A 27722-nucleotide genomic window follows, 5' to 3' on the forward strand; every position below is an offset into this window, starting at 1 on the left:
TTATCGTAGTAATGATCAAAATTAAACAAATTGATACATTTATTCGATATAAAGAGATGTATTTTTTCAAATGTGATCAAAAAAAGGAAAATTGTAGTTATATATATATTTTTAATGGTTTTCATTACATTACAGATTTACATAAATCCTGCCAATTTCTCAATTTCATATTTTTATAGGAAAACAATTTAACAAAAACATAATATTACAGTAATTAATAATAATCATATTTTACAGCTCTTTCTGTTCAGGATTCCATGGTAGCATACACATTACGGTGTGTGTAGTGGTCAGCCAGAAACCGGGCTCCTCAGTGTTCAGTAGAAGAATCTATGTGCAGTTATGAGTTGCGTAGATGTGAGGGCTACTGCAGTGAGCTGTATTATACCCACCAGTTTACTGGACATATTAGCAAATATAAATTCCATTTGTTATGCAGTGCTGACACTTTATAACATGACCATTGCTTATAGTCTGATGTGTGCATTGCACAAGTGTGGATAAAATGTATTGCACCCATCATCCTGTTGTGGGCTGTGTATAATAGGTAGCATTGCACTTGCTTTTAGAAGGCTGACTCAGGATAAACTGAAGGATTCCAGTAGTGATCAGTGCTATCAATAACATGGAAATAAAGACCAGAAGTTCAAATCCAATGTACTTTAATGCATTACCCATGATGTCAGATTTTTATTCAAACCAGAATATAACAGTAAAAAAAAAAAAGCAAAAAAAAAAACAACAACATTTGGGTTCATTCTCTGTATGCTTTTTATGTTTATAGAACCATTTTTTATATGGTACATTTTAAGCTGAGTTAATTAACAATCTGGTTTCATTTTATTTGATGGTCAAATACTGCATGAAGCTTTGGAACCTCCTGCCAATAACCAAGCAGGTTGTTTATATTATACCCAAATGATGCTTTAACATTGTATGATCATTAATTGGAAATTTATGAACGTCAGATATTTCTTGTTTTAATGCTGGTAAAACACTTACCATGAGGATAGAACTATATATGGTTAGGTACAATGATACAATAAAGTATAAACCGGCTCAGACAAATGTGGTAGCTACATTTTTATTTTATGGAGCCAAATGAAAAGCCACTGAAATTTTAACCCATACGATGAGGGGGAAGGGTTTATTTATCTAGGCCCAAACTATTTTCAAGCTTGAAAAATGGGGAGGGTTTTCTCTAGGAATTTTTTTTGTAACAATTTTTTTTGGGGCTATTCAATTAACCTCCCCCCTTTTTTTAATCGGACAATAGAATATGTGAAAAGTCTATGTGTTTTCACAGCCTCAATTGGAAAAAGATGCCAGATGCAGACCAAACAACATCCCAAATGAGTGCCGGCTTCAGGGCTAATTGGATAGCACCTGGTTGGTGTTGGTCTATAAGGCACCAGCAGTAGATTTGCATGTAATGTAATGTGTAAGCTCCTGAAATTGTTCAGCCCTAGAACATACAAGAAATTCGTCCATTTGAGGTTTTCACAATATAATAAGATATGTAATTATATGTTCCTAGTAATTGTATCTTGAATTCCATTACAATACAGTCAATTTATAACAAAGGAAGACAAACCTTTGTTCTTGGAACGAGAAAGTCTATTCTTTTTTCTCTCTCTTCCCTGAAGCTGGCTGTTGTCTACACCAGCTAATTTCCCTGGATTTCTTTGTGTTCCATTGGAATAACATTCACTTTGCTCCATGCTCTCATTGTTTACAAAGGTGCTAACATTGCATGTGTTTACATCATTTTCTGGCCCGCTTACATGGCAAAAATCTAACTTGGCATCATCTCTGTCCCCTTTTTCATGTGGGATTTCCCCAGTGCAATCATCATCAAATTTAAAAAGCTTTGAAATCTCTTGTTTCCCAGGAGTAGAACTGCATGGTTGAATCTCATTCTCAAATAGTTCAGGAGTAAAATGGATGGTGTGTTCTTCTTCCATCTCATTCTCAGGTGTCTCTGAAACCGAGAAATCATTTTTCTCAGTCGCAGTATCATTATTGTTTGTGCTGTCGTGAAAAAGTGGAACCACATTACACAAATGTTCAGGAAGTTCTATATTATTGGCCCCATCTAGTATTCCAGACCTGTCAAAAATAACTTTATCTGTTTGGGTTGGACATCCTTCCATAAAATCTCCACTGCCATAAGTGTTACTGTTTCCCAGGTTGGTATCTGGGAAGTTGCTTCTCCTTGAAGATGCAGGTATTGGAGTTGATGTAAGGGGACTCTTGGTAAACAAGGAATAGAAAGAGGATTTCTGTTTTTTCTCACTTAATTTTTTCTTTTCAGATGTCTCTGTTACTTGTTTATTGGAGCGATATGTTTTGCCTCTTCTGGTGTTTGTATTTTGAGATCTCTGTGCTCTGAAAGCTTCGGCATTACCTGTTGATTGATTGAAAGAAAGAAAGAAAAATGAAAAAAAAAAAAAAAAAAACGACAGCCTACATTACAAACTATAATAATAATTTATAAAATCTTTTTAAATAGTACTGCCCAATGTGACACACCTAAGGTGATGTGGGCAAATATGTGCTTGCTTTCCTACTCAGTTACAGCGCTTTCTGTTGCAATGATATGGAAATATTTGAAGCAGACACTGTGGGGGTTTTGCCAGAATTTGTGCGACATACCCTGAGAGAAGGGTGACCAGGACATATAGCGTTGGGACATCTTTGAATCTTGAGTCATCTTAACAAAAATGTTTTATCCATATTCACTATGGGCCAGATTCTGATTTAGAAAGCCAGCAATAGAAAAAAATATATAAGATGGTACAGCAACTGTTCACCTGGGCAACACCCTATTGCAGAGAAAATTATATTTAGGTGGAGTGTGTCCAAACTAAAATCTTAATGGTAGCAAAAGAATAAAGCTGTCCAGTATTTACTCTGCACAGAAAGAAAATATAGTAAATGTATTTGCTCCCCTTACATTGCAACATGATTTGTCCCAGACACAAAGTTACTTGCTGTATTTGTTTTACTTCTAAATAAGAATCAGGCCTATGACTGGTTACCATGTGATCAACAAAAATGTCCACCATTTCCTGGTGGAAATGTAGCAGATTACCTCTGAGTTATGTGACCCACTAAATCTCATTTGTGTATTGTGACCACATGACCTCAAGTAATCCTCCTTTACACGATTATGGTGTTCCAATTATACAAAGTGTAATGAATATATTACAAATTATTTCAGACAAGTATCTAATTTTACAACAGCCATATTCTTGCAACATAATTCCCTACCCCAACCCTCCTAACCACTCAATCTTTGCCAGCTTCTATCTCTCAAGTGCGCTCACAAAACCCTTCTTTTCACTATAGCCTATCCTACCCACATTTGCTATGTCAGCTATAGTCTAGTCTCCATTCATCTCATTCCAGCTTCTACCCGCCCTCCCTTTAGACTATAAGGCCTTCTCAACCTGCTCTCATGCTTGCACTTCTTTCATCAACAACATCAGCACATGCTTTTGTATTTTTAGGATTTGTAAGCCTGACTGCAAAGTTCTGCAGGTCTTAAGGTGCCCATACACGTCACAATTATTGTATACAATATCGCATCTCGGTTTTGCGATGAGATGAGATCTAGTACAAAAAGTATGTGGTGCACATACTTTTTGTACTAGATCTCATCGCAAAACTGAGATGCGATATTGTATACAATGATTGTAACGTGTATGGGCACCTTTAGTCATAACAAATAAAGGATGATGAATAATGAATGTCACAATACAAAACCCTAAAATGAAATACAGTTTTTTAAACTTTTCCAAAAATAGGGACGAGATGTACCATGTTGTGATCACTGAATGATCCAGTCTGCTGGAATATCTAACTATTCACAAAACATGTTCTTTTATGCATGCATACCTTTATTTTTGAGTCGTCTGTCTTCATCAGATCCTGACTGGTCTGAACTTGATAAAATTGTAATTGTAGGTGGTTGGGTTGTATGATTCTGTATAGATCTTCTTTCTTCTGCATGTTCTAAGACACTAACAGATGGATGAACAGTGATTTCCAACAATGATGAATTTTGTGAAGGATTTATGGAAGAGATAGGTGGCTCCTGAGGGGATTGTTGGTCACTGGCCAGGCTTAGTACCCTCTGCTGTTGATTCTTAGAAAACTCAATCAAAGATTGCAGAGCATTATTAAACGTAGAGTGGTGCTGAACTAATTGGCGTACCCATTTTGAGAGTCCTGTAAAAGAGAAAATATATGATGTGTAAAAGAGTAAATATTGTGCACACAAAAGTTATATTGGAAATTAGCACAAAAAACAATGAACATTTTATAAAATGCCAACGTTGCTGTGAGAGATCCTCAAAATATCTGAAAAAATGCCAGCATCGCTCACAGCAACTGTTTTTTAGATGAAATAAATACAAATCCAGCCAAGTCAATTATTTGACGTCTAGATAAATATTGCACCCAACCACCCCCCCGGACATTAGCTCTTAGCGACACTGGCATTCTTAGTGGATATTTATAACACCTATCTCACAACAACGTTGGCACTCAAAGGGTTAAGCTTCAAATTCTGGGGGACTTTAACCCTCCAGGGCAGTTTCTTTTGCCCCCTTTTTAGGCTTTGCACTTATCTGTAAGACAATATTATATAATGTTGTATGTGGTCATCATAGCTAATAGATGATTTGGGGATTGATGGGGAGGGGCTTCTATGAGATGATGAGGAGGGGCTTCTATGAGGTGATATTATGAGAATAACGAGAGGAACCTGGCCCTGAATAACCATCAGTCAGCATCATCTCCCAAAGGTATTGGAAAAAAGTAAGCAAATGTGTTTCAAAAGAACAATAAAATATTTGTAATTGTACATTCAAAGGATGTAAATGTTGCTAATTTTTTAGTTATTTTGCGATTATTTCAAATAATAATATATACTTTCAATACATAGGAATAAGTGCATACAAAAACCCCTTCCACTTTGCCGGGAGAATGGTATACAAGTTCGCTTCTGGATTGTAACCTGCATCCGCAGTGCGAATTTACCATACAATTGGCTTACACAACCTGTACCTACCAGGAGTGATTCCAAAAAGAGGAACTGAACCAGTTCTTATTGATATAGCCATCAGTGTCAACTGTAGTTTGATAGTTTACCATATTGCTGTAATCAGGAGTTCATGAAGAATGCATTGAACAAATGACTAGAGGCCCCTATACACTGGGCGACTTTGAGCTGAAAACCGCTCAAAACAGCACTTTTGAGCAGCTTTCAGCTTAAAGCCGCCTAGTGTGTATGGCCCATCGATGAGCGCTGCTGCCCGCTGCGTTTTTGCAAAGCGGTCCTCCCCCCGCTGATGGCGCTGGGCAGGGGGAAAGCCACTCAGTGTGTATGGACCTTAAAGCAAAAACTGACATGGGGTCAGTCCTTAATTACATACAGAATAGTATTCCTTATAGACTAGGATACTAGTATATCATTTTTTTTTTATAATAATCATTGTACACATTGTGGGTCTTATACAGAGTAATCTGAAAACATAATCACAATTAGTGATACTAAAGCTGATAGCCGAACAATAGCAGATAAGTACCCACGTGATTTACTCTACAAATCAATAATAAACACACACACATACATTTATATTCATTCCAACACTTAAATGTATGTGCACGTTTTTCCTTCCACAATTGTTCATTCAGGAAAATCATGGGTTCCTTGCTATGTAAGGTGTCTTTTTAACCACAACTCAACTAATGTGTTTTTCACATTCTAAACTGATCAGCAGGTGTCACCATTACAAATGTTGCACGGTCAGAGCTGACACATATCAGAACCCTTCAGGAGGCTGCTTTTGAAATATGTCAGTGGCCAGATTTGCATTATGTTAACACTACAAGCCCAGAACATGTCCTTACTAAGCTTTCATTGTGAATGCACGCCCACGTCACATGAGCACACGTCCATTCTAGCCCATTGTCTCAGCCCCCTAGTCACAGAGGGTTAGAAGACAGACTTCAGACAGTAAAAAAAAAAAAAAGGCAGATAAATGCAGCTGAGCTATATATATATATATATATATATATATATATATATATATATATATATATATATATATATATATATAGATCTACAGTTAAACATATAAAACGCTCCACTGGTTTATTACTCCTAAAGGCTTCGTGGGATTCCACTTCAGTAGTCTCCACCATCTTACCTCAGAGCGGACTTCTCTGGCAAAGGCGTTTTCTGGGTTGGTGTTCATGCAGATAAGCAATGCTTATCTAATGTTCTGGCAATTTGCTGCTGCTATTTTTGTCATTAAAATTTAATTAGCATTACACTAGAGTACAGGCCACATTACTCTCTTTTATTGTGGGATTATCAGTACATCTGTGAATCACATCTTGATATTCCTATGTGGAGATTACAGTATGTAAGGTACTTGAAATACTACACAATGCTTTTTTAAATGTTATTCTTAACCGCATTTAAGTCCCTCATATTAGGGATACTTTAAGTTCATATATGGAAGGTCCGTAAGCTTGCCAAATTGGAGAACAGTGCAAGATTGGAATTTCTTGTTATACTGTATGCTTGCTGAAATTTGTCTTCTACAGTACATTACCTTTATTTTGCATTGAAAAGGTTTAACATTATGTCCAGCTATATACTCATTTTATGTCTTTGTAAACGCAAAAATTTTCCCACTAGTTCCCAAGACTACACCCCCACCCATGATACACTGAAGAAAAATACTGCGCCGTTTTATAGTTATAATTAAGTTTGCTTTGGTGCCCCGTTTGTCTTTCTATGAGGGGTATTCAATGTGTAGATATTTAGAAATAATAAATATAATGGATATAATAATGCTTTCCACACAACAACAGACATTAAGGGGGGGGGGGGGGGGGTATTCAAGCCAGGATTCCAATGATCGGAACGTCCCATTTTGTCCGCGTATCGGCGAAATCAGACGGGATTGACGAAAAACAGAAGTGAATTCGGCAATCCGCGGCCGTTTAAATAAAAAGGTCAAATCCGACTTTTTAAGTAAAAGCAGCAGAATTGAATAGGTGAGTGCCAATATTTCCCCTCATGGGAAAAATCAACACAGATTGAGTGCCACCCTATACAGAGCTATAGATAGATATTTATGTATACGAGGAAGTAGTTTCCTAGTGTGTAATATTAATATGAAGGTACATGAATGCCTGTCATAGTATGTTAGACATACAGTCCTTCTCAGAGTACCTTCAATTGATGTATTTTCATTTTGTAGTATGGAATCTGAGCTCCCCCTACTGGTCATACACAAACAGCATTAGCAATCTATTTTTATTTTTTATTATTGTTTCCATCTCATTACTTGCCTGCTTGTAACAAATTTTTGGCTACAGTGGCTAAGGATTTACGGATTTGCACAGCAGTCATGCTTTTATAAATTAAATTCTAATGTGTTTAACTGAGAAACTTAAAGCAAAGTGAGTTACTGCAACTGACAGTCACAATGTTGTTTTCCTGCGCGCTTTAACTGTACAGTATGTTGACTTTTAGCACATACTGTATGAAGACATACCTATAGATATGTTAAATATCAATGTCCCAGAAACTCAAACTAGTGGCCTACGGTCAAAACATGGCTGAATGACCAAATACAAAGATGTATATTTAAAGGTTTTTGCAAGCTGTGACAGCAAGCAGTGCTGACTGCTCACTGTCACAGCTCGCACAGTATTCGCTGTTTCCACCTCGCTGGGGGGTGAATTTATGAAGCTTGGAGAAGTGTTATCTATCCCCATAAAGAACGTTATGAGCAAGGTGATAATGATTCAGCCAATCAGCTACAATATGTAAATTGACAGGTAAGAGCTGATTGGCTGAACCATTATCACCTTGCTCATAACGTTCTTTATGGGGATAGATAACACTTCTCCAAGCTTCATAAATTCACCCCTGGGCTTTTACAGCAACGTGGAAACAGCGTGTGCGGCCGCCAAAACAGCGAGGCTCTCGGCTAAATGCAGTAGGCTCCCTGCATTAGCCACGTACCTTGCTGTTTGGGGGAATTCTTGCCATCATCTGACAGTGAGGGTTCCCCCGGAACATTGAATACAGTGAGCGGCCGGTGTGGGGGTTAAATGGCGAGGGTCGCTTGTTTTCGGCGACCCTCGCCATTTAACGACCCCCGCCATTTAACCCCCTCGCCAGCTGCATTGATTACTACACAAACACTACAATCAGAGCCACTTTACAGCTGAAGTAAGAACCGTGTTTTAGTTTCAAAAGGTATATAATGCTAAAAATTTAATAAAACAATAGCATCTATAAACAATCTATACAACAATATCCTATCCGATGAAAAACATGCACTTTATGTACAATAGATACTGCATAAAGACCTATTTGATTACATTGCTATCACTGAAAAGGATTGGCATTGATTTAGTACAAATGTAAGAACACACAATTTACATATTCACAAGGACATTAGATTTAGATTTGTCCCTTCTTACATACCTAGCCACTAGTTTTCTTTTCACCCTTTTTACAGTATATACATAGACAATAGATTTATACATTCAACCTTCCTGCAAAATCGTTAGCCTACAATTTTTATCTTCTTAAGCTGAGTTCACATGATAAAAATATGTTTAAATCATATTGCTGTGCATATCGCTTAGTGTGAACCCACTATAATGTTAATGATGCACACTCCCACAGAACAGCGACCCACCCTTTCATTTGAACATGCAGTAAAATATAACAATATCGTCAGCGCCTGCATGTTGAGCAGCATAGCGGTGACGTCACTGTACGATATCGTTAACTAGGTCGTTCAGTGTTTTAGCGCTAGATCGTTCATTTGGCAGGACCGCCAATATCATTCATGTACAGTATTCACTCTTCTTATACTTAGTGCCACTAGATGTACACATTCAGCACTCTTACATACATTTCTAATTACATAGAGGACCTACTACTTATATTTGCACGCATTTGCACAGGCGACTTGTCCCCTCAGAGAAGTTGCCTGCAATCACCCCTTAAGCCACCCGGAAAGAAATCCTTTCCTGGGTGAAAGGATTGTATGCAATATATCACATGTGGTCCCTGCCAAGCTGGCCCAGCTCAGAAGCAACTCAAGAGACTTAAGTGTGACGTAAGGCTCCGCTGCGATGCACACCTACCACGCATCACATCTGTGGTCATTCACATACATTTTGGGATCTTTTCCCGTGATTGATTGCCGCAATCGCAGGTAAAGAGCCCAAATCACATGTGAATTGCATACAGTATGGGGTCTTTACATACAAAGTCATTCGATTTATTTTTGCACACTTGCTACATTCAGAACCACAAGATTTCACATTTACCCTTGCTACCAATGCATAACAATTATTTCAGATTCACCAATCCTAATAGCAAAAGGAAATGAAAACAAAATGTCTGTTCAGACATTGTATTCTTACCATTAATATATTTAGGATTATTCCTGAAACGGTCATCAACTAAAATGAGGGCACCCCAATCATTCTTATGACGTATGCACCTGTTAATAAAAAAAAATAAGCAAAATTAAATAAATTGACTGACTGAAAACTATTGATTATTTACAGATAATCCGTAAACTATTACAGGAATACTTATCATTATGCTTTATATATTGGCTAATAGCAAACAGTTTGCTATAGAATTTAGTGATGTTAATTATAAAATGTGCATTAAAGCTACACGGATATCTGTTTATTCCTGTAGCATTTACCAATATTTGATGGCAGGTCAGTTTACGATGTGTCTTGCTGTCTATGGCTATAATTTAGCATAATCTTACAGTACTCCACAATGCGACAGACAGACCTATATATTTTATCTGTGTATATAACTACCTTCCGTTTTTAGGAACACTGCATTTGCAATCGACTGATAAACAAACTGTGTGTGAGAATGATTTTACCCCAATAAAGAAAACTAAAAAAAAAAGGAAGGATTTGCGAAATCTGTTTGCCTTATACAAATATATTCTCTCAGTGTGTATGCAGCCTCGTAATGTATGACTGAGCCAAACTCGCAAAAACAAGACTTCCATCTGTTTTGCCAGTTCTCTTAGGCGTCTATGTAGAATATCATTAATTATTTCAAACTATCGCTTACTATAAATCATAAACATACAAGTTAACCCATATGTTTTCTTCATACGTTTTCATAAGACAGACCAAATAAGTGCCTATAAGAATAAATAATAAAACATGAATGGATTAACCTGTGCAAAACATGTTGAGTTTGTTTGGTACTGTAACACTGTGCTGCCATTGTATACCAATGCCATGTGTGCTTCATCACTATTTCAACTATTACTTCTTACTTAGAAAAAGAATATCCAGCTTGAGTTTACTTTGTTGTTCTGTTCGTGCATGACAGAGCATTTCTAAATCATAAGTAAAGTGCCAGATTCAAGCCTTTTCTGCTTCTATTGCCATAAATCTGTGTAGACATATTGCTCCCAAAATGTGACCACTTTCTGTCACTGTCAGCATATATCATATTTTGGTGAAAGATATCTTCAAGTAAAAGGTCACTTGTCTTTAGCGAAATTCTTTTCCTGATCATGGCCTTTATGTGACGTTTTGCTGAGTGCACCGTGAGTAAGGCAGAGCTGCTATTTTTGTTTAAATTCTTTTTAATTTCGCAGGCTTCACAAAGCATTGTTCTGCTTCTATGTTTTTTGAACTCAGCAAGAGCCTTTAACCAAGCAGACACACGATGAGAAATCCAATATGCTGTCCGTTATAGTTCAGCGCACTGCTTATAATCAATAGCTACTAAGTAAAAAATAAAGCGAAGTGGTTTGTATTAAATTAGATCAGTTTTGCATACAAAACTCTATATATAAACTTACAAACGGCATATTAATTATTTACAATCTTCATTACATGTGACATTATCTGCAGCATATGTATTATTAGGTAGACTGGACTTTATTAGCTGGCAGCAGGAAGATGTGACCGGTACTACTACAAATACTAGGACAAACTTATAAATATGTTATGAATGTAGGTATCCAATATTATAAAGCAAATAAAAAATCACTACAATTTAAAATTAATATAAATTTAGTAAACATGAATGGTTAACATTATTTTCCTCCAAGGCAAGTTACACTAATATATATTTAATATTGAACCCAAGCAATGTGAAAATAAGTAATATCTTATGATATATGTAATAAACACTGCAAGTGTGGGCATGACAAAACTGAAACAAGCTCTCACGCAAGGTCATAGCATGTTCTCTATGCCTGCTTGTACTAATGTACGAATAACAGAACAAATGCAGCTTAATCTCATTACAGGCTTATATAATAGGGCTCTATGTCACAGTGTGGAGATTACATGGAATTCAAGGATGTAAGGTGATCTGTGGTATTTCTAGTAGTCATGTGGATAGATAAATACATAGATATAAATTGATAGATACTGTATCAGGGATGGCCAAACCGGTCCTCCAGATCTTCCAACTGTTCATATTTTCCAGACCACCTGTAGATCTGTAGAAGGTGTCAGTTTGGAATATGCCAGGTGGTTTAGAAAATTGTGAACCATTGGTAGAACTTGAGGACCACTTTTGGCTACTTCTACTGTAAATAGGCAGATATAATGTCATTTATATTTAATACTCCTCCAATATTACTTGCCCAGATGCTCTCATTAATAAAGGTAGATGAAATCCTGCAAGCGGCATTATTATTATAAATTTTATTTATAAGGCACTACAAGTGTTTCCCAGCGCCATACAAAGGCCATCAGCACATAGGGAAATTTTAACAGAATTAGTCACCACTTAGAAACTGTGCTCCAACAATTTCCCTAAAGAATAAAGATCTGTAACAATGGATAAAGTTTCAGAATACTGACTGTTCTTTTAAAAATGCCAAAAAGTATTGCACTATAATATATATATATATATATATATATATATATATATACAGTATATATACACAGTATATATATATATATACATATATATATATCTTTCTATATATTGCCAAGTATGTAAGGACAGATGTCTCCCTAAATGACAGGTCCAGCACACCCTTTTTGTAACAAAAAGGGTGTGCTGGACCTGTTGTTTAGGGGGACATCTGTCCTTACCTGCTTGGCTCTATATATGATTATACTGCCCTTGCACCCTGCAAATTACTTTTTGGAAGTGTGCGTTTCCCGTTTCCCACTTGTATGTATATATATATATATATATATATATATATATATATATATATATATATATATATATATAGACACACACACAAATAAGTTTAATTCAGAAAAATCCTTTCAAAACAGTTGATCGACTTCCAAGCATTAGGGGCATACCTAATGAAAAGATGGCATGCGTTTCTTTTTTCCATTCAAAAAACTTGCAGCGGTGGTATCAAAATACAAGTTAATTAAAATCTGCCAGTAAGTGTAATTGTTTTGTTAAAATAACTAGGCTTTATGTAATATTACAATGCATAGACATTACTGGGTGGCTTATGACATTGGTGTACACACTAGCTTTTAAATGGTCCCTTTACACAGCAGTGATAACAATTGCATGTGCAGGCTACAAATCAGTTACTATATGATTTAGTTGCATATTCTACGTCGATGAGCACAGATGCTCTCTTATTTTAATCAGATCTTAATACATATGATTTTTCTCAGAAATTAGGCATAGCCATTACTCCCTGAACTGCTAAACTTTGGATAAATAATCGCTAATGCAATATACCAGTGACAAGATAGAAATGTGATGCGTAGAAACTATAACATAATCATGACAATTAGGAGAAGACACAAGAGCTTACCTCCCCAAGGCTTGGTTCAGGGCTCTGTAGGCTTGGATCTCATACCACTGGCTGCCAGGCAGAAGTCCTCGGCTCTTTGAGTGCTGATCATTATACTTTCTTTTTAGCTCAACCTAAAAAATGAAAAAGCATACCAAAACACAATATTGTAACAACATTTTCTTAAGGGCCACAATATAAATATCATATCACATAACATGATTCAAGACTCACAATGTTTCAATGCCTGTGTACATTACTAATACACAAACATTCAAATTTCACTGTAATTCCAAATCCTCTGTAATATAATTAGCCCGCTGCCATTACCTTACAGATAACTTACATACTCAAGGGGTTAAGTGACCAGCAGAAACTTCAGTTAAAATCCCAAATGGGTTGCTTGTTTATACTGGCATGTTTCCCAGCTGTAAGGAACGTAATATTAATAAAATGCTATAGCTGTTACTCATATTATTTGGAATAGCTAAGCAGACTTAACATCATGGTAATGTACTTCTATTAGCACTCATAAGATCTAAAGAAAGGGATTTTTTTTTTTTTTATCTATGGAGTCCCGAATGTTAACAGTACACACAGCTCGACTTTCTTACAATGCCACACCTGGAATTGAACTTGTCGTACAAAACATATATTTCCTTTATCTAGTTTGTGACATCACTGAAAATACATTCAAGCTCATATAACTGGAGATTAAGCTAGATATTAAATGCATTAAAACAACAAAAAAAACAATACATGTTAAATGTATTACTCAAGCAGCCCAAATACCACATAAATAATGAACCAGGCTCCAGCCTAAGAAGAACTACATTTATCTTCATCAAGCAGCATAATTAATTAATGAAAGTTGTAGGAAGCAGTTACTGTACATTGCCCAACTCAGACCTCACGATGCAAAATGCGACAAATTTGGTGTGAAATTAAACAATGTAAACTGGTATTTCCTAATAAGTTGTCATCACATAAGACACCCAAAACAGAAGCCTTGAAGCAAAATGGAAGTTTGTACCCTATTATATTTTGGGACATTTTCACATAAAACATGTAATGAAACGTACATTTTTGATAAAAAAAAAAAAGTTATGTAAAATATGTTTTTTTTTCTCTCCATTCATTGTGAAGTGTAATATAAATATCTTCCTTTACTAAGTAAATATTGTTCTGGTCTCTGTGTACCAGTTTGTTAGAATGTCCTATATGGCTAAAATTATCTGTTTAACATCAGTTTCACTCAACTTAACCCATATACAGTTTTATATGCAACTCTCGTTACAAGTTGCTAAAGTGAAAATAAACATGAACATTAAGAAAACTAATGGTGTATACACACGGGACAATGTTGGAAACAATCCGATATTGTTACTAATTATAAGAAATTGTTCATCGTTTGTACTCACGAAACAATTTGAAACACTTCGCAAAGATTGGTCTATGATCTTCCTGCATGCATGAAAGATAGACCAATCTTAATGATCGACTGGTACAAGCATCGTGAACGATACACAGAATGATTTGAACTATTTGTCGTTCTGATCGATCGGGAACTCCCACATCGTGCTTCAAATCATTCCGCGAGTATGCACCTTAATAGTGAAAAGAGATTTTTGTTTTGAGAAGCACAAAATTCTTTACTTAATGACTGCCGGGGTGCATTGTACAGCATGAAATAGTAATACATTTGTTGATAAGACTTCAGCTCTCTGAACATACTTTAGCATAACTGAAAAAAATGGATAGGTACGCAACAGCATTAAATCGCCAGGATAACCATTTCCATTAGCAACAAAGCAAACAATGCTCTCTGGCACAGTAACAAGTTTTGACAAACATCACAAATCCCAGACTGTAAAAGTTTGAATCTGCAAACAAGAGTTTTATGGTCTTTTGAGCGAAAAGCCACGCCGGAAAGTTTTTTTTTCTTTGGAATTGCTCTTTTGTACAGTGTTAACCTTTTTAAAATGACAGCTGAAGGGACACGCTTCAGGAAAAATATAGAAGACTCCTAACTATTTCTGACAGGTAATTTTCAACATGGATTGGGGTACAAAATTGTATTTTCAGTACCTATGCCCTTTAAAACGAACTGTCAAATTTACAAATTCAAACTTTAAAGCCAGACAATAAATTGAATTTGATTTTGTAGATGGAATCCTTGCCTGAGTCAGACAAAAAAAAAAAAACATTTTGCACAGTGGTGCCTGATCTTTTAAAGTAAAAGGTGGAAGAAAATCTCACAGGTGCTACAACCTGTTTTAAATATTTTACACTGATTTATACAGCAAAATACTTTAACATGTTCAGGGATATAAACAGGTGTTACATGACAATGGGCTGAAGTGAATACAGGCATATCGTCATGGAACAGATATATGAAGATAATCATAGATTAAATAAAAGCACTTTGCGATACAAAATACTGTGTTTAGTTGTGTTAAACCCAAAATGTACACACTCAGGTAGGTAAGCATTCTATTAAATCACAGTTTCCCCAAACTCTGCAATTACAGTCCAGGTTTTAAGGATATCCATGTTTCAGTTTAGATGGTTAAATTAAATTGACTAAGGTTCTTATTAAATCACCTTTGCTCAAGGATATATCTATCTATCTATAGAGAGAGAAAGAGAGAGAGTTATCAGAGAGTGCACTGGTGTAATATAGATAAACCACACAAGACGATAGGACTATTATAATATAATATTAAGTACCACTTAGAAAAAAATAAGTAAAAGGTGAAGCAAAGAATAAATAGCTCTGTAAAATCAATAGTAGTACATTTTCAGAATTGTAGAGGATTAGATAATTACGATGCAGATTTTATGACAATTGTCGTTGTTCACATCAATAACTACTATACGGGTTTTTAAGCGATTGTCGCTGTTCACATCAATACTGATGTGAACAGCAACAATCGCTTTAAAACCGCATAGTGGTTATCGATGTGAACAACAACAATTGTCATAAAATCTGCACTGTACTCATCTAGGATTATGAAAATGTACTACTACTGATGTTACAAAACTAGTGATTCTTTGATTCATCTTTCATTGAATTTATATTGTAAATATCAATATTGAACCATTGTGTTTATTGTATTCTAAGTGGTACTTAACCCTTGGAGTGCCAAGTGAATGTCAAAATTGGTGTAAAAATTGGAAAGCAAACCATCATAATGACCTGTAATATTAACCTTATATAGGAAATATGATCTTTTTTTAAACAACATATTTTATTTGAATTTATATAACACATGTGAGCGATGCTGGCATTTTTAGCCGATATTTTGCACATCGCTCACAAAGATGTTGGCATTTTAAGTAGATATTTGGCGCATCTGACACAGAGATGTTGGCACTCAAAGGGTTAATATTATTTTATTATAGTCCTATTGTCTTGGGTGATTTTTCTACATTTCACCATTGCGCCCTCTGACAATTCTCTATCTTTCATCCTCATCCCTAACTAACATGGGGGATCATCTAGAGGTGCTGCAATCCCCCCTGTACTTAAGCACATTGTAGGGGCCTACATATAATATATAAATATATCAATCGTACTTGCATAACCTACTGTAAATGGGCATCCCACACTCCCTCTTGCCCATCTACAATAGACAAGTGATTCATTATCATAGTCCCACCTCCCGCTATACAGTGTCTGGTTTCTTGCCACTGTAAAGGGTGGCGGAGACACGATGATGCAGTCGTGCCAACACACCCCATATGTGCAGGCAGGGAGGTGTGATTTGGTAGTGATGAGCATCTTTTTGTGCAATGTTCTGTATTAAAATGTGTCTTATTCACAAAGCAATGTGAATAGGACGCACAAGCAGATTATGCTTCAGCACAAACAACTAGACTTATTTAGTACACAGCAGACCACTTAATTTTACCACTGAAAAGTAAATTGTGTGCTCCATGGACTTGTTTGAACCCACATTTATGTTTGGATCATCAGTAACAGATTGTTACTATATCAAAGTTTATATATGTATGTATATATATATATATCTGCGTCCATGACAAATTTATTTGATAACGCCTCTATCAATCGGATATATATATATATATATATATATATAGATAGATACATACGCATACACAAACATCAACAGATATACAAGGGGTGTCTATTAAAATCCAGGACTGTACGTCAGGACTGTACGTGTAGTTAATGAATGAAAATGTGTAGGACAAACAAATGCGCAGTGATTGCGTCAGCATTTCCGGTTTGGAGAAGGTAAACGCAGGTGGTTCATTAGAGCGCGTGTCACGGTCGGTGATGGAGCAAAGAGTGAATATCAAGTTTTGTTTCAAAATTGGGAAAACGCTGAGTGAAACCTGAGATTAACTGAAAATTGTTGTGTGTGACCGAATATGGATAAAGGCAGCTGGCTCCTACTGCACGACAAGGCGAGGCCCCACTGTGCACTTAATGTGAAGCGCTTTTTGTCAAAATAATGACATCGTAGAGGTTAATCATCCTCCGTATTGTCCTGATTTGTCACCTCCTGACTTTTACTTGTTCCCAAAACTTAAGATTGCTCTGAAAGGGCATCAATTTCAGGACATAGAGGACATAAAGAAAAATTTAACCGCTCAACTTTGAAGCATATCTTCAGAGGACTACGAAGCTTGTTTCCAGAATTTGTACCGCCGTGCACAAAAGTGTGTGAGTGCCGGAGGTGATTATTTTCAGGAATATTGAACTAATAAATGTATGTTTGTTTTTTATTATTCATTCCGTTGTATTAGCCCCAGTGCTGGAATTTAATAGACACACCTTGTACATTACCGGTAGACGAACCCCGAAATGTAGGTCTCCTAATGGATTAAATTTGTAGTTTTTTCAATGAGCAACACAGTCTCAGAGTGCCACTTTATTCTCTCTCTCTATATTTTTTTTATTTGTTGTTTGCACTATGTAATTGCTTATAAGCCTTATATAATGACCTGATATTGCTTATATGCTTTGAATAATAACACTAAATATAATCTTCTTTTGAAAAGTCCGAAGAGTGCAGCCTAATAATTCTACAAGGACCCTGGCAAGGTACCAAGTGGGTGATTGGGGAGATATATATATATATATATATATATATATATATAGGAGACGGGTTAGATCGGCACTCAGCGAAGCATAAAGTCTGTAATGCGGTACGGTGCCCGGGTGCCTGCCAAGGGCATCTGGATGCCAGGTACAGCAGGGAGGAGACGGAGGCACTCCAGGGTCTTGTAAAGAATGAGACAGACACAGTGGTCCGTGCGATGTTTCGGTGTTTAACAACCTTTTTCAAGCTCCTTCAAGCTTGAAAAAGGTCATTAAAGACCGAAACGTCGCACGGACCACTGTGTCTGTCTCATTCTTTACAAGACCCTGGAGTGCCTCAGTCTCCTCCCTGCTATATATATATATATATATATATATATATATATATATATTTATATTACATAGAATGTCCGGCACTCCACCGCTGAATGTGCTCAATAAACACCTGGTGCCTTCCCAGTCAAGCCTTGCAGCCTTGGTAGTATAGATCGGGATGTGGTTGGCACTCACAGATTTCAGAGAGAATAGACTCGTGCAAATTTATTTTATTCAATCTGATTTAGGGATCAACAATATACACACTGTGCAAACATTTTAAACACTCAAAAGAACCCGCCCCCAACATAGACATTATATACATGGATCAATCTCACCTGTTGTATATATTGACGGCGTCCACTCCACCTGTCCATCGCTGCGTCGCTCGGCTGGTGACATCACCTGGAGAGGCCACCCTTCCAGCTAGCTCAATCCTCCGATGCCACCCGCCGTCGCCCTGCACCCTGGATAGCTTCCGGGAGCCAGGCCTCATTCTGGATGCCACAGCATGTGGTATCAATGGAAACAAGTGCACACTACAAATATAAAAAAGTGCATTAAGAGGCTTAATATAAGCCATTTCAGAGGCATCTACCTGCCATTATACAGTGCATAAAAACATGTGATATACGTGACATGAAAAATAGATAAAAATTACGCTGGTTAATGCAAGGCTAGGTCATAATGCTATTTCATATTATGCATATAGATTAAGAATAATTTTAATGATAATATTAATATACACAGCATATTTAGACTAGATCCTAGCATTTATAACTTATAGCTGGACCAGTTGAAAATATGCTAAGGTATATGCTAAGGAAAATATGCTAAGGTTTAGCATAAAATATGCTAAGGTATATTTAGGTATATTTAGACAATAAAAATCAAATGAAGTTTTGTAATCCATGTTGTTCATTTAACCCCCAACAATTTGCCTCTGTTGCCCCCTCTAATATTCTGAGGAATGTGGTCTATAATTTTATGCTGGCAATACTAGGTTTCTTTTGTGCACAGTGCCTTGCGACCGGCTGTTCGCTCATGCCTGTACTCAATGCATGTCGAATGGCGGAACGGTGTTTTGCCATACGCTCCTTAAATTGGCATTCTGTCTTGCCCACCTAGTGCAACCCACATGGGCAAGACAGAATATATACCACAAACCTCGTCGAGCAAATCACTGAATGCCTGATCTGTATTTTGCATCCCGTGTGGGGATGACATACTGTGTCTCACACTAACATGGAACTGCACTTAGTGCACCCTACGCACCTTTAGCATAGTATTGCCAGCATAAGATCTTAAATTATAGACCACATTCCTCAGAATATTAGAGGGGGCAACAGAGGCAGATTGTTGCTTCAGGCTAAATCCAAGTGGATTTTCCTATTGGATACAATATCGCCTAGGGGGTTAAATGAACAACATGGATTACAAAACTTTATTTGATTTTTATTGTCTAAATATCCCTTAGCGTATTTTCAACTGGTCCAGCTAGAAGCTATACATGCTAGGATATAGTCTATATATGCTGTGCATATGCTTATTATTATTAATAGTTTTCTTAATCTATATCAGAGGTTCTCAAACTGTGGGTCCCGACCTGCTCAGCATGGGGTCGCTACTCCATGTTGCTGACCATCAGTCTGATGACTTTTCTGGAAAATCTGTTGAATTGTCTGTTATTTTAGACTCCTCTAATCATTTAGAGCCTCCACAATGCTGCTGCGCCATGCATGTCCTGTCTGCTGACTACACATGCGATGTGATGACCTTCTGCAGTAACTTGCTGGGGTCCTGAAATTATTTTTATTGTCTGATGAGGGTCCCAGAGCAAAATAGTTTGAGGTTCCCTGATCTATATGCATAAGATGAAATAGCATTATGACCTAGCCTTGCATTAACCAGCGTAATTTTTATCTATTTTTCACGTCACGTATATCACATGTTTTTTGCTCTGTATAATGGAAGATAGATGCCTTTGAAATGGCTTATATGAAGCCTATTAATGCACTTTTTTCTATTTTTAGTGTGCACTTGTTTCCGTGGATACCACACTCTGTGGCACCCAGAATGAGGCCTGGCTCCCGGAAGCTATCCAGGACGTAGAGCGATGGTGGGTGGCGTCACAGGATCGAGCTAGCTGGAAGGGTGGGCTCTCCAGGTGACGTCATCGGCGGAGCGACACAGTGATGGACGGGTGGAGTGGACACCGGCAATGGATGCCACAGGTGAGATTGATCCACGTATAATGTCAATGTTGAGGGTGGGTTCTTTTGAGTGTTTAAAATGTTTGCACAGTGTGTATATTGTTGATCCCTGAGGACAGGCGCTGCCCGAAACATGTCAGATTGAATAAAATAAATTTGCACAAGTTTATTCTCTTTGAAATCTGTGAGTGCCGCCATACACCTATAGACATATATATATATATATATATATACACACAAATCTATAGAAATATATAGATACACACGCAAATACATACTGTACATACGATAAATCAACATTTGGATGTCCTGTCACTCTTAAGATTTCAGATAACCTGCCTTTGAACTTCAGTGTCTTTGTACATTAAAGTATACAGTACATTTTAAGCTAAAATAAGTATTTACCTTTACAAGTAGAACACAATTTATCAAAATAAAAAACATGCTAAGGCCAATGTTCCCTCATTGATACAACTTTCCATGTAATCAAACTGACCACCTATTTGCTTCGCTATACTCATGTTTATCTCTTTGCATTTAAAAAAATTAATCTTCACAGAATTATCATAGACATTGTAAAGTCTTTCTTTGAACCCCTATCAGCCACGGAGCTAGAAAGGCTGATAATTATTACTGAGTGACAAGACAAATAAAGGTTATTAAATGTAAACGTTTACACTTAAATAAGCAGAGAGGATGTTACCTCCTGTACAAATCATGTTTTAGCATGTTAAATCTATATTGATGGCTGTAGGTTAAACATTCATTAGATTTCTGGCAAAAGGTATATTAGGAAAAGAGAAACCTCACGTCAGCTTTAATGCAATCAGAATCTATTTCATTGTATAACTTCACATTAGCAGGCATCAAATAAACGCCCAATTCAAAATGACAGGTTGCATATGTGAAAAAGCCACTTGCCCCTGCTAGCAAATATTCACAATGTGCAGGAAACCACAGGCTAGGGATTAGTTAAAATGTCAGAAGACAGCCTTTTACCTGATCATCCTTAAAAATATACTCTTAGCTATCAGGCATGCTTTACAGACAAAGAGCTTTAGCTAGCAAGCAGCCGACAGCCTGTGGCAAGCTCTGCCATCTTGTAGCTGTCACACAGAGTTAGACTTTGATCTGTCTAGGAGGTCGAGAACACTCCGTTTTCATATTAGTTTATGTCTAACAGCATTATACCTGTTAGTCATGATTTGCTTTATGTGTAATTAGGCAAATATTGCATGCTTGTATACGTTTCTGCACCAAATCCTACCCAGTATAAACATCCTAAATGACTTACATCTTATAAGAACAATAATAAATACTTCTAACTGGAACATATATTAATGGCAGTATGCACCAGTAAACATAGACAGTTACATGGACTTTATATTATTTCAATAACACTCAGTATTGTGGCCATAATGAGAACAAAACAAATGTATTCTTTTGTCCTTTCATTTATTTTATAGTACAGTAAAATTCCATTGCTGTCACTGAATGGCTGCTAGAAGGTGCCATCGTGTTTTCATCATATCAAGTAAGCAAGCAAGCCCATAGAACACACATTTGTATGGTGGGTTACTTCACTTAAATCAAAGTTGAATGGCATCAAAAACTTAAGTGTTTCCACAGAGCTCAAACATAATCAGGGATTTGCTGTTAAATTACTGAAGGTCTGAAGATTTGCACAGTATGCAGTAGTACTAGAGTAGTTTACATTTAGAAACAACTGTATATTATTTATGATGCCTAGTGAAATCATCACTTTCTAGGTAGAATTTCATCAATGATGTGAGAGAATCAGATAAGCAGTATTGCTCAGTAGTTCCTATACTGTGTATATCTACAGTGCCTCTAATTATCTCATCAATCTCCATTTAAAACTATCAGTTACAAACAGTCACCGATGATCCTAACACACACACAGCATCTGGCCCATCTACTATAAGCTGTTGCACACTTTTTGTAGGAAGGAAAAACAAATGAACATAGTGGCAATTAAAATGATAATATAAGTATTTAATGAAGGTTTCCATACACTACTACATATCAAATAATGAAAATATTTTAAGAACCCATGGCATTCTGTGTAAATATGTAAAAACATATATTTAGGACACATTGGGGTTGTAGCCATTGTTTCCTGGGGTAGGGATCGTTGGGTCTACAGCAAGTTGGTGGACGAGCGTTTGGTCGACACCGTTAGGTTGACATGGTTCTAGGTAGACAGGTCAATAGGTCGACACAAGCAATAAGTCGACAGTCAAAAGGTCGACATGGGGTTTTTCACTGTTTTTTTTACTCAAATGTAGACACAGTTGACATGGACACAGTTTCCAATGCACCGCATCCCCTCGTTTCGCTCGCAAAGGTTCGGGCATGGTGCCTCGCTGCGCTCGGTATACTATTTTATTCTCCCACCATGCTCTAGTGGATAGTAGGGCATGAAATACTGCCTGTCGGCACATGTCGGCTCAAAAAAACAGTGAAAAACTCCATGTTGACCTTTTGACTGTTGACCTGATGCTTGTGTCAACCTAATGACCTGTCGACCGAAGCCCATGTCGACCTAGACCCATTTCGACCTTGAACCATCTTGACCTATCCCCATGTCGACCTAACGTGTCGACCAACTTGCTGTAGACCCAATGACCTGCTGAGAGACTATAGCAATGGACATGTGATGTTATTCAATTGTTGCTCCGATCAGACCCACGGCACACACATTTTTATTCTTCCAGCCTCCAAAGGTAAAGGAAAAAAGTATTTAAACTCCAAAGTTTGGGCTCCCAAACCAGGATATTCAGTCACCACATGAAGGCATATGGCTGGAGGCTGTATGCTTTAATACAGATCACAGAAATCTAAGAGGCGATTCTCAAATCAGTATTCACACTCACAGACAAGTATGTTACAATACACAGGACCTGGATGCTTACTCACACAGGCAATTTCTGGTCATGTACAACTTATAAGCAAATTATGGACTTTTTCTTACACTAAATTAATTAGCAGAGTAAAAACAATAATACCAATACAAATAATCCTTCTATGACTTATCTTTGTACCCACTGTTATGGCTGTGTCTACGATGCTAAGGCGTTCGGAACGAGAAAGCTGCTGTTTAATATCATCTGAAAATACCTGCATTTGTCAACAAACTGTTTATCATTCGGAATGAAATGATTCGATGAGTAATTCATACTGTACCATTAGCTCTCACCCTGGAAATATATGGTCATATTTGTACTGCCTACTAGTGAGACTGTGTTTGCTGTGGGGGTGCATTCAGCAGTCCGGGAGAAAAAAGTATTGTTTTAATTCAAATGCATTACTTTGTAGATTACTTGTTTATAGTCTAAACTGGTAGGAAAAAACGCTAAAATGAAGACAAATGAAACATGCTGTTTAGAAGGGCATATTCTGCCGAAAACAGACTTAAACAGTATACGAAAAAGTCCATTTGGAACATGCATGGAATGTGCATTATTTGGTATTTATTGGTTAAGGTCTTTTTACAGTAAACAGATTTATCTATTACTTTATCAAAAAAAATATTACCAATTCACTGGAATGGGTCTCCCTGGTTGTACTTAGAAAGTCCAGATTTCATGCAGATACCATATTGTTAAACACCCCCCCCCCCCCCCCTCAATTAACAAAAAAATATTATATACAGAAGGGCTCGACAAATTTCTTTAAAATCTAGAAGCCAGACAAACTGAATATAGGGACAGTGCAAGCTGAAGGCGCATGCCAAAATTGTACACCTACATACCTATCACACACACCCACTACATACTACGTGCCATAATGCACATTACGCCAAACACCATAATGCCCATTACACATTGTGCCACACACCATAATACCTACTACATATTATACCACATGCCATAATGCCCATTACATATACCACACACTGTAATGCCCATTAAACATTATATCAAACACCATAATGCTGAATAACACACCAGCTGTAAGGGGCATTACAGTCTGTGACAAAGTTTAAGGGCCATTATGGTGTATGGCATAATGTGTTAGGACCATTAAGGTGTTTGGCATATTGTGAAAGGGCCATTACAGTGTGTGTCATAATGTGTAAGGGCCATTATGGTGTTTGGGTTCATATGTAATGGGCATTACGGTGTGTGGCATAATATGTAGGGGCCATTACGTGTGCGGCATAATATGTAAAGCCCCGCACCCACAGGGGGGGATATATTGCTAGTTCCTCCTTTTCATCAGCGACCAGAGATGGTCGCTGATGAAAGGGAACCTCTGCCGGCGGTGCCGCAGAGGTAATCAGCTGGTCGCAGGAGCTATTAAGCGATTAAGATGGGGCTGAAAACGGGAGCGCACACCCGGCGATTTATCGCTGGGGCACACTCCCATCATTGGCAATATGGTCGCCAGCGACCATATTCCCAGCGATTTCAGCCCCTATTTCCCCCGTGTGTACACAGCTTAAGGGTCATTATGTTGGGCGGTATGTGTAATGGTCATTAAGGTATGCCGCATAATGTGTAAAGAGCATTACAGTGTGTAACAATGTACAGATGGAACAGCTCTGATTTGAGCTGCTCCTGACTATTCTATCGCCAATCCCCAGCCGCCGTCCTCTGACAGAAGGGGGCACGCGAATGAGATGCTTGCACACCCCGTACTGTCAGAGCCCTCCACCCGTCTTCCCCAGTCCCTGCCCATCTCCTTGAAGCGGAGACGGGAAGGGAAGCCACCGATCATTGCTCCCCATCGTTTTGCTGACAGGGACCAGGCACAGTCTGTGTAATGGGCTCTACATGGAACAGTCTTGTCTAAGGGGTTCTACAATGTGTACAAGTGGCTGGAACAGTCTTGTCTAAGGGGTTCTACAATGTGTACAAGTGGTATTACTGCGTGGTGTAATGTGAATTGGTACTATTATGTGGCCACGCCCCTTCCCAGCACCCGAATATTTTACTGTGTGCCAACAATGCACACTGTTCCTTTTATTATGTATGGGGGGTAGCCCCAATTGGCACAAAGCAGAATAAAAGGTCTAGTTATGGCCCTGCCATCTGTTAAGAAGATGTTTTGATTTAAGAGTAACATTATTGTGTATTGTGGATCTTTTCTGTATTATCTGACCTGTGTCAACACCAGTGACCTTTTTGGGGTATACTTACTAAAGTGATAGTTTTTAGTGATGAAGATGTTGGCCAGGAGCAACCATTCTTATTTAAACACTAATTAGTTTCTATGGGAAACATTTCTACTTCTGAAAATTTGACAAAACGGATCAGAGAGAGAGAGAGAGAGAGAGAGAGAATCTTCACAGGCTTCTACATGGCTTCGTAAATCCGGACCAAAGTTGGAACACAATGCAGTTACAAAGCCAGAGGTCAAAATACCAGCACCGACATCCGAAACGGCAGCTAAAACACCAGTGCCGGTATCCCTAAAGAGCCCTGGAAACACACAGCTCAGCAACAGTAGCCAATTTCACAGAAAAGCTACTTACTGTACATAAGATTAGTGACTGGGCAAATGTAAAGGCAGTTTAAAATGTGCTACAGGAATCTGCTACTTGATACAAATTCTGCTGCTGCAAAAAAAAAAATCCATTTAATGGTGCCCATACACTTTCATGATCCAATCGCATCTTGTTGTGCCCAGTGTGTTTTTTTTCCAGCACCCGATGTCACATGCCATGTGCGATGCCACATCAAGTGCTGGAAGAGGTCTGGTGGCGAAGTGCAGCACTGTGAAGGAGCGCTGGCGGTTGTGGGACTCAGCAATGGCGGCAGAATTTGAAGAAACTATTTAAAACACTGGGCAACACGCTGATTGGCTAAGAGAGCTCTCTATGCACAGCGATGATGGGGAAAATCATTGGCCTGAAAATCGCTCTGTGCATACACACGGAGCGATTTTCGCCCGTCTAAGCGATTGTTGCAGTGTCGGATAGCTTCCCATGGCCGGACGCTATGGAAAGCTGTCCACCCCATCTCTCATTTGCTAGTTATACCAGCAAAAGAGAGGCAGTGGACAGCGATGATGCAGGAACGTGCATCGGCGCTCACTGCCGAGCCGTACACACTGGGTGGCTTTTGAGTTGAAAGCTGAGTAAATATGCCTTGTTTTATTGCCTACTATATACAAATAAACTTTTTTCTCCAAATAAATCACAGCCAACTTTAATAGATATTAAATTATGCAATTTTAAATGGAAAATGTGTTGCACTAATGAAATAATCAGCATATTAAATTTGTATTGTTCCTCACAACAGACACCGTTAAATACACAAAAACAGTAAAAAAATAATAATTATGATTTCATATACTCCAACGGCATTTGGGATTGGAAGACCGATCAGGATAAAAAGTTATTATAAAGCAAGAGTGTTAGAACACTAGTTTTAGATTTGCCGAGGTTTCTGGAATGCTGTCCTTTAGAACTGTAATAATCTTCAAAAAGGAAGAAACCATGTCAGAACTATGCAAATGTTAATAATGTACTTAAGAAATGTAGTTTACAGGCATTTTGGTAACACTGTAAAGAAACAACAGAGGCAGCATTACTACTGGGGCCACCATAATGTTCCTTTATAATGAGGTGCCTGGATAAAGTACATTTCAATAAGACAATTGTTGACAGATGGTGCTTCTCTACTGAGCAAAGTGATTTCACACATCATTAGTTCCTATCTACATCCAAATATTGATAATGAAATACAAAAATATATTATATGATGTTCAAAGAACTTGCCAGTTCAAAGCTCTTTTTAAAATAGTCGTATGGAGATGAACTCTTCTAGTCTATGAATGGACTAAAGTCTGTAGAGATGAGGTGTTGTATTCCACTGTTTATATTAATCTTGGTACTTTCCATTGGGTGGAGATCCTATCTATAAGATGGGGTTTATCAGTTGTTGCTTGTACCCGTGGGAAAAGCCTCTTATTTGATTTATTCTTACTAAATACTCTTCTTAACACTATCATTCTGCATATCTGTGCCTAAGTAAACTAGCCAGTTACGTTAAAGCTGTGCATACACCGTGCAATTTCGGTTTTCGATTTTGACTGTATATGCAAATGACGTAGCAAGTTAGTCAAATTAGCAGTGTTCAGCCACATGCAATCCCTATGCGTGGCACAGCGGTGTCAGTATCACATGGCTAAATAGGCAGGTTAAGCTATCTTGACTATGTCATCTGTAGAATGTATTGGGCCTTGGGCCAAATAGTGAGATAGTGTAAATCTAAAGTGCAGTTAGCAACAATCGGATAGTCAAAATTGGGCACCTTTACCAGT

At 37.6% G+C, this 27722-nt stretch overlaps 1 protein-coding gene across 3 annotated transcripts in view; it reads right to left on the reverse strand.

Annotated features, from left to right (window-relative positions):
* Positions 1-27722, reverse strand: part of BRIP1 (BRCA1 interacting DNA helicase 1) — a 274827-nt gene that overhangs the window by 28604 nt on the left and 218501 nt on the right. For 2 of the 3 annotated variants that reach the window (XM_083173748.1, XM_083173749.1), the window contains exons 17-20: positions 12852-12964; positions 9475-9554; positions 3901-4233; positions 1595-2407 (exon numbers count right to left, since the gene is read on the reverse strand). In XM_083173748.1, coding sequence (XP_083029874.1) covers positions 1595-2407; positions 3901-4233; positions 9475-9554; positions 12852-12964 — 1339 coding nt within the window. Of the gene's footprint in view, positions 1-753; positions 2408-3900; positions 4234-9474; positions 9555-12851; positions 12965-27722 lie in introns of those variants that run through there. The other variant, XM_083173750.1, reaches the window with a different exon arrangement.

Source organism: Crinia signifera, chromosome 2 (assembly GCF_055691185.1).
Source record: "Crinia signifera chromosome 2, ASM5569118v1, whole genome shotgun sequence".
NCBI lineage: Eukaryota > Metazoa > Chordata > Amphibia > Anura > Myobatrachidae > Crinia > Crinia signifera.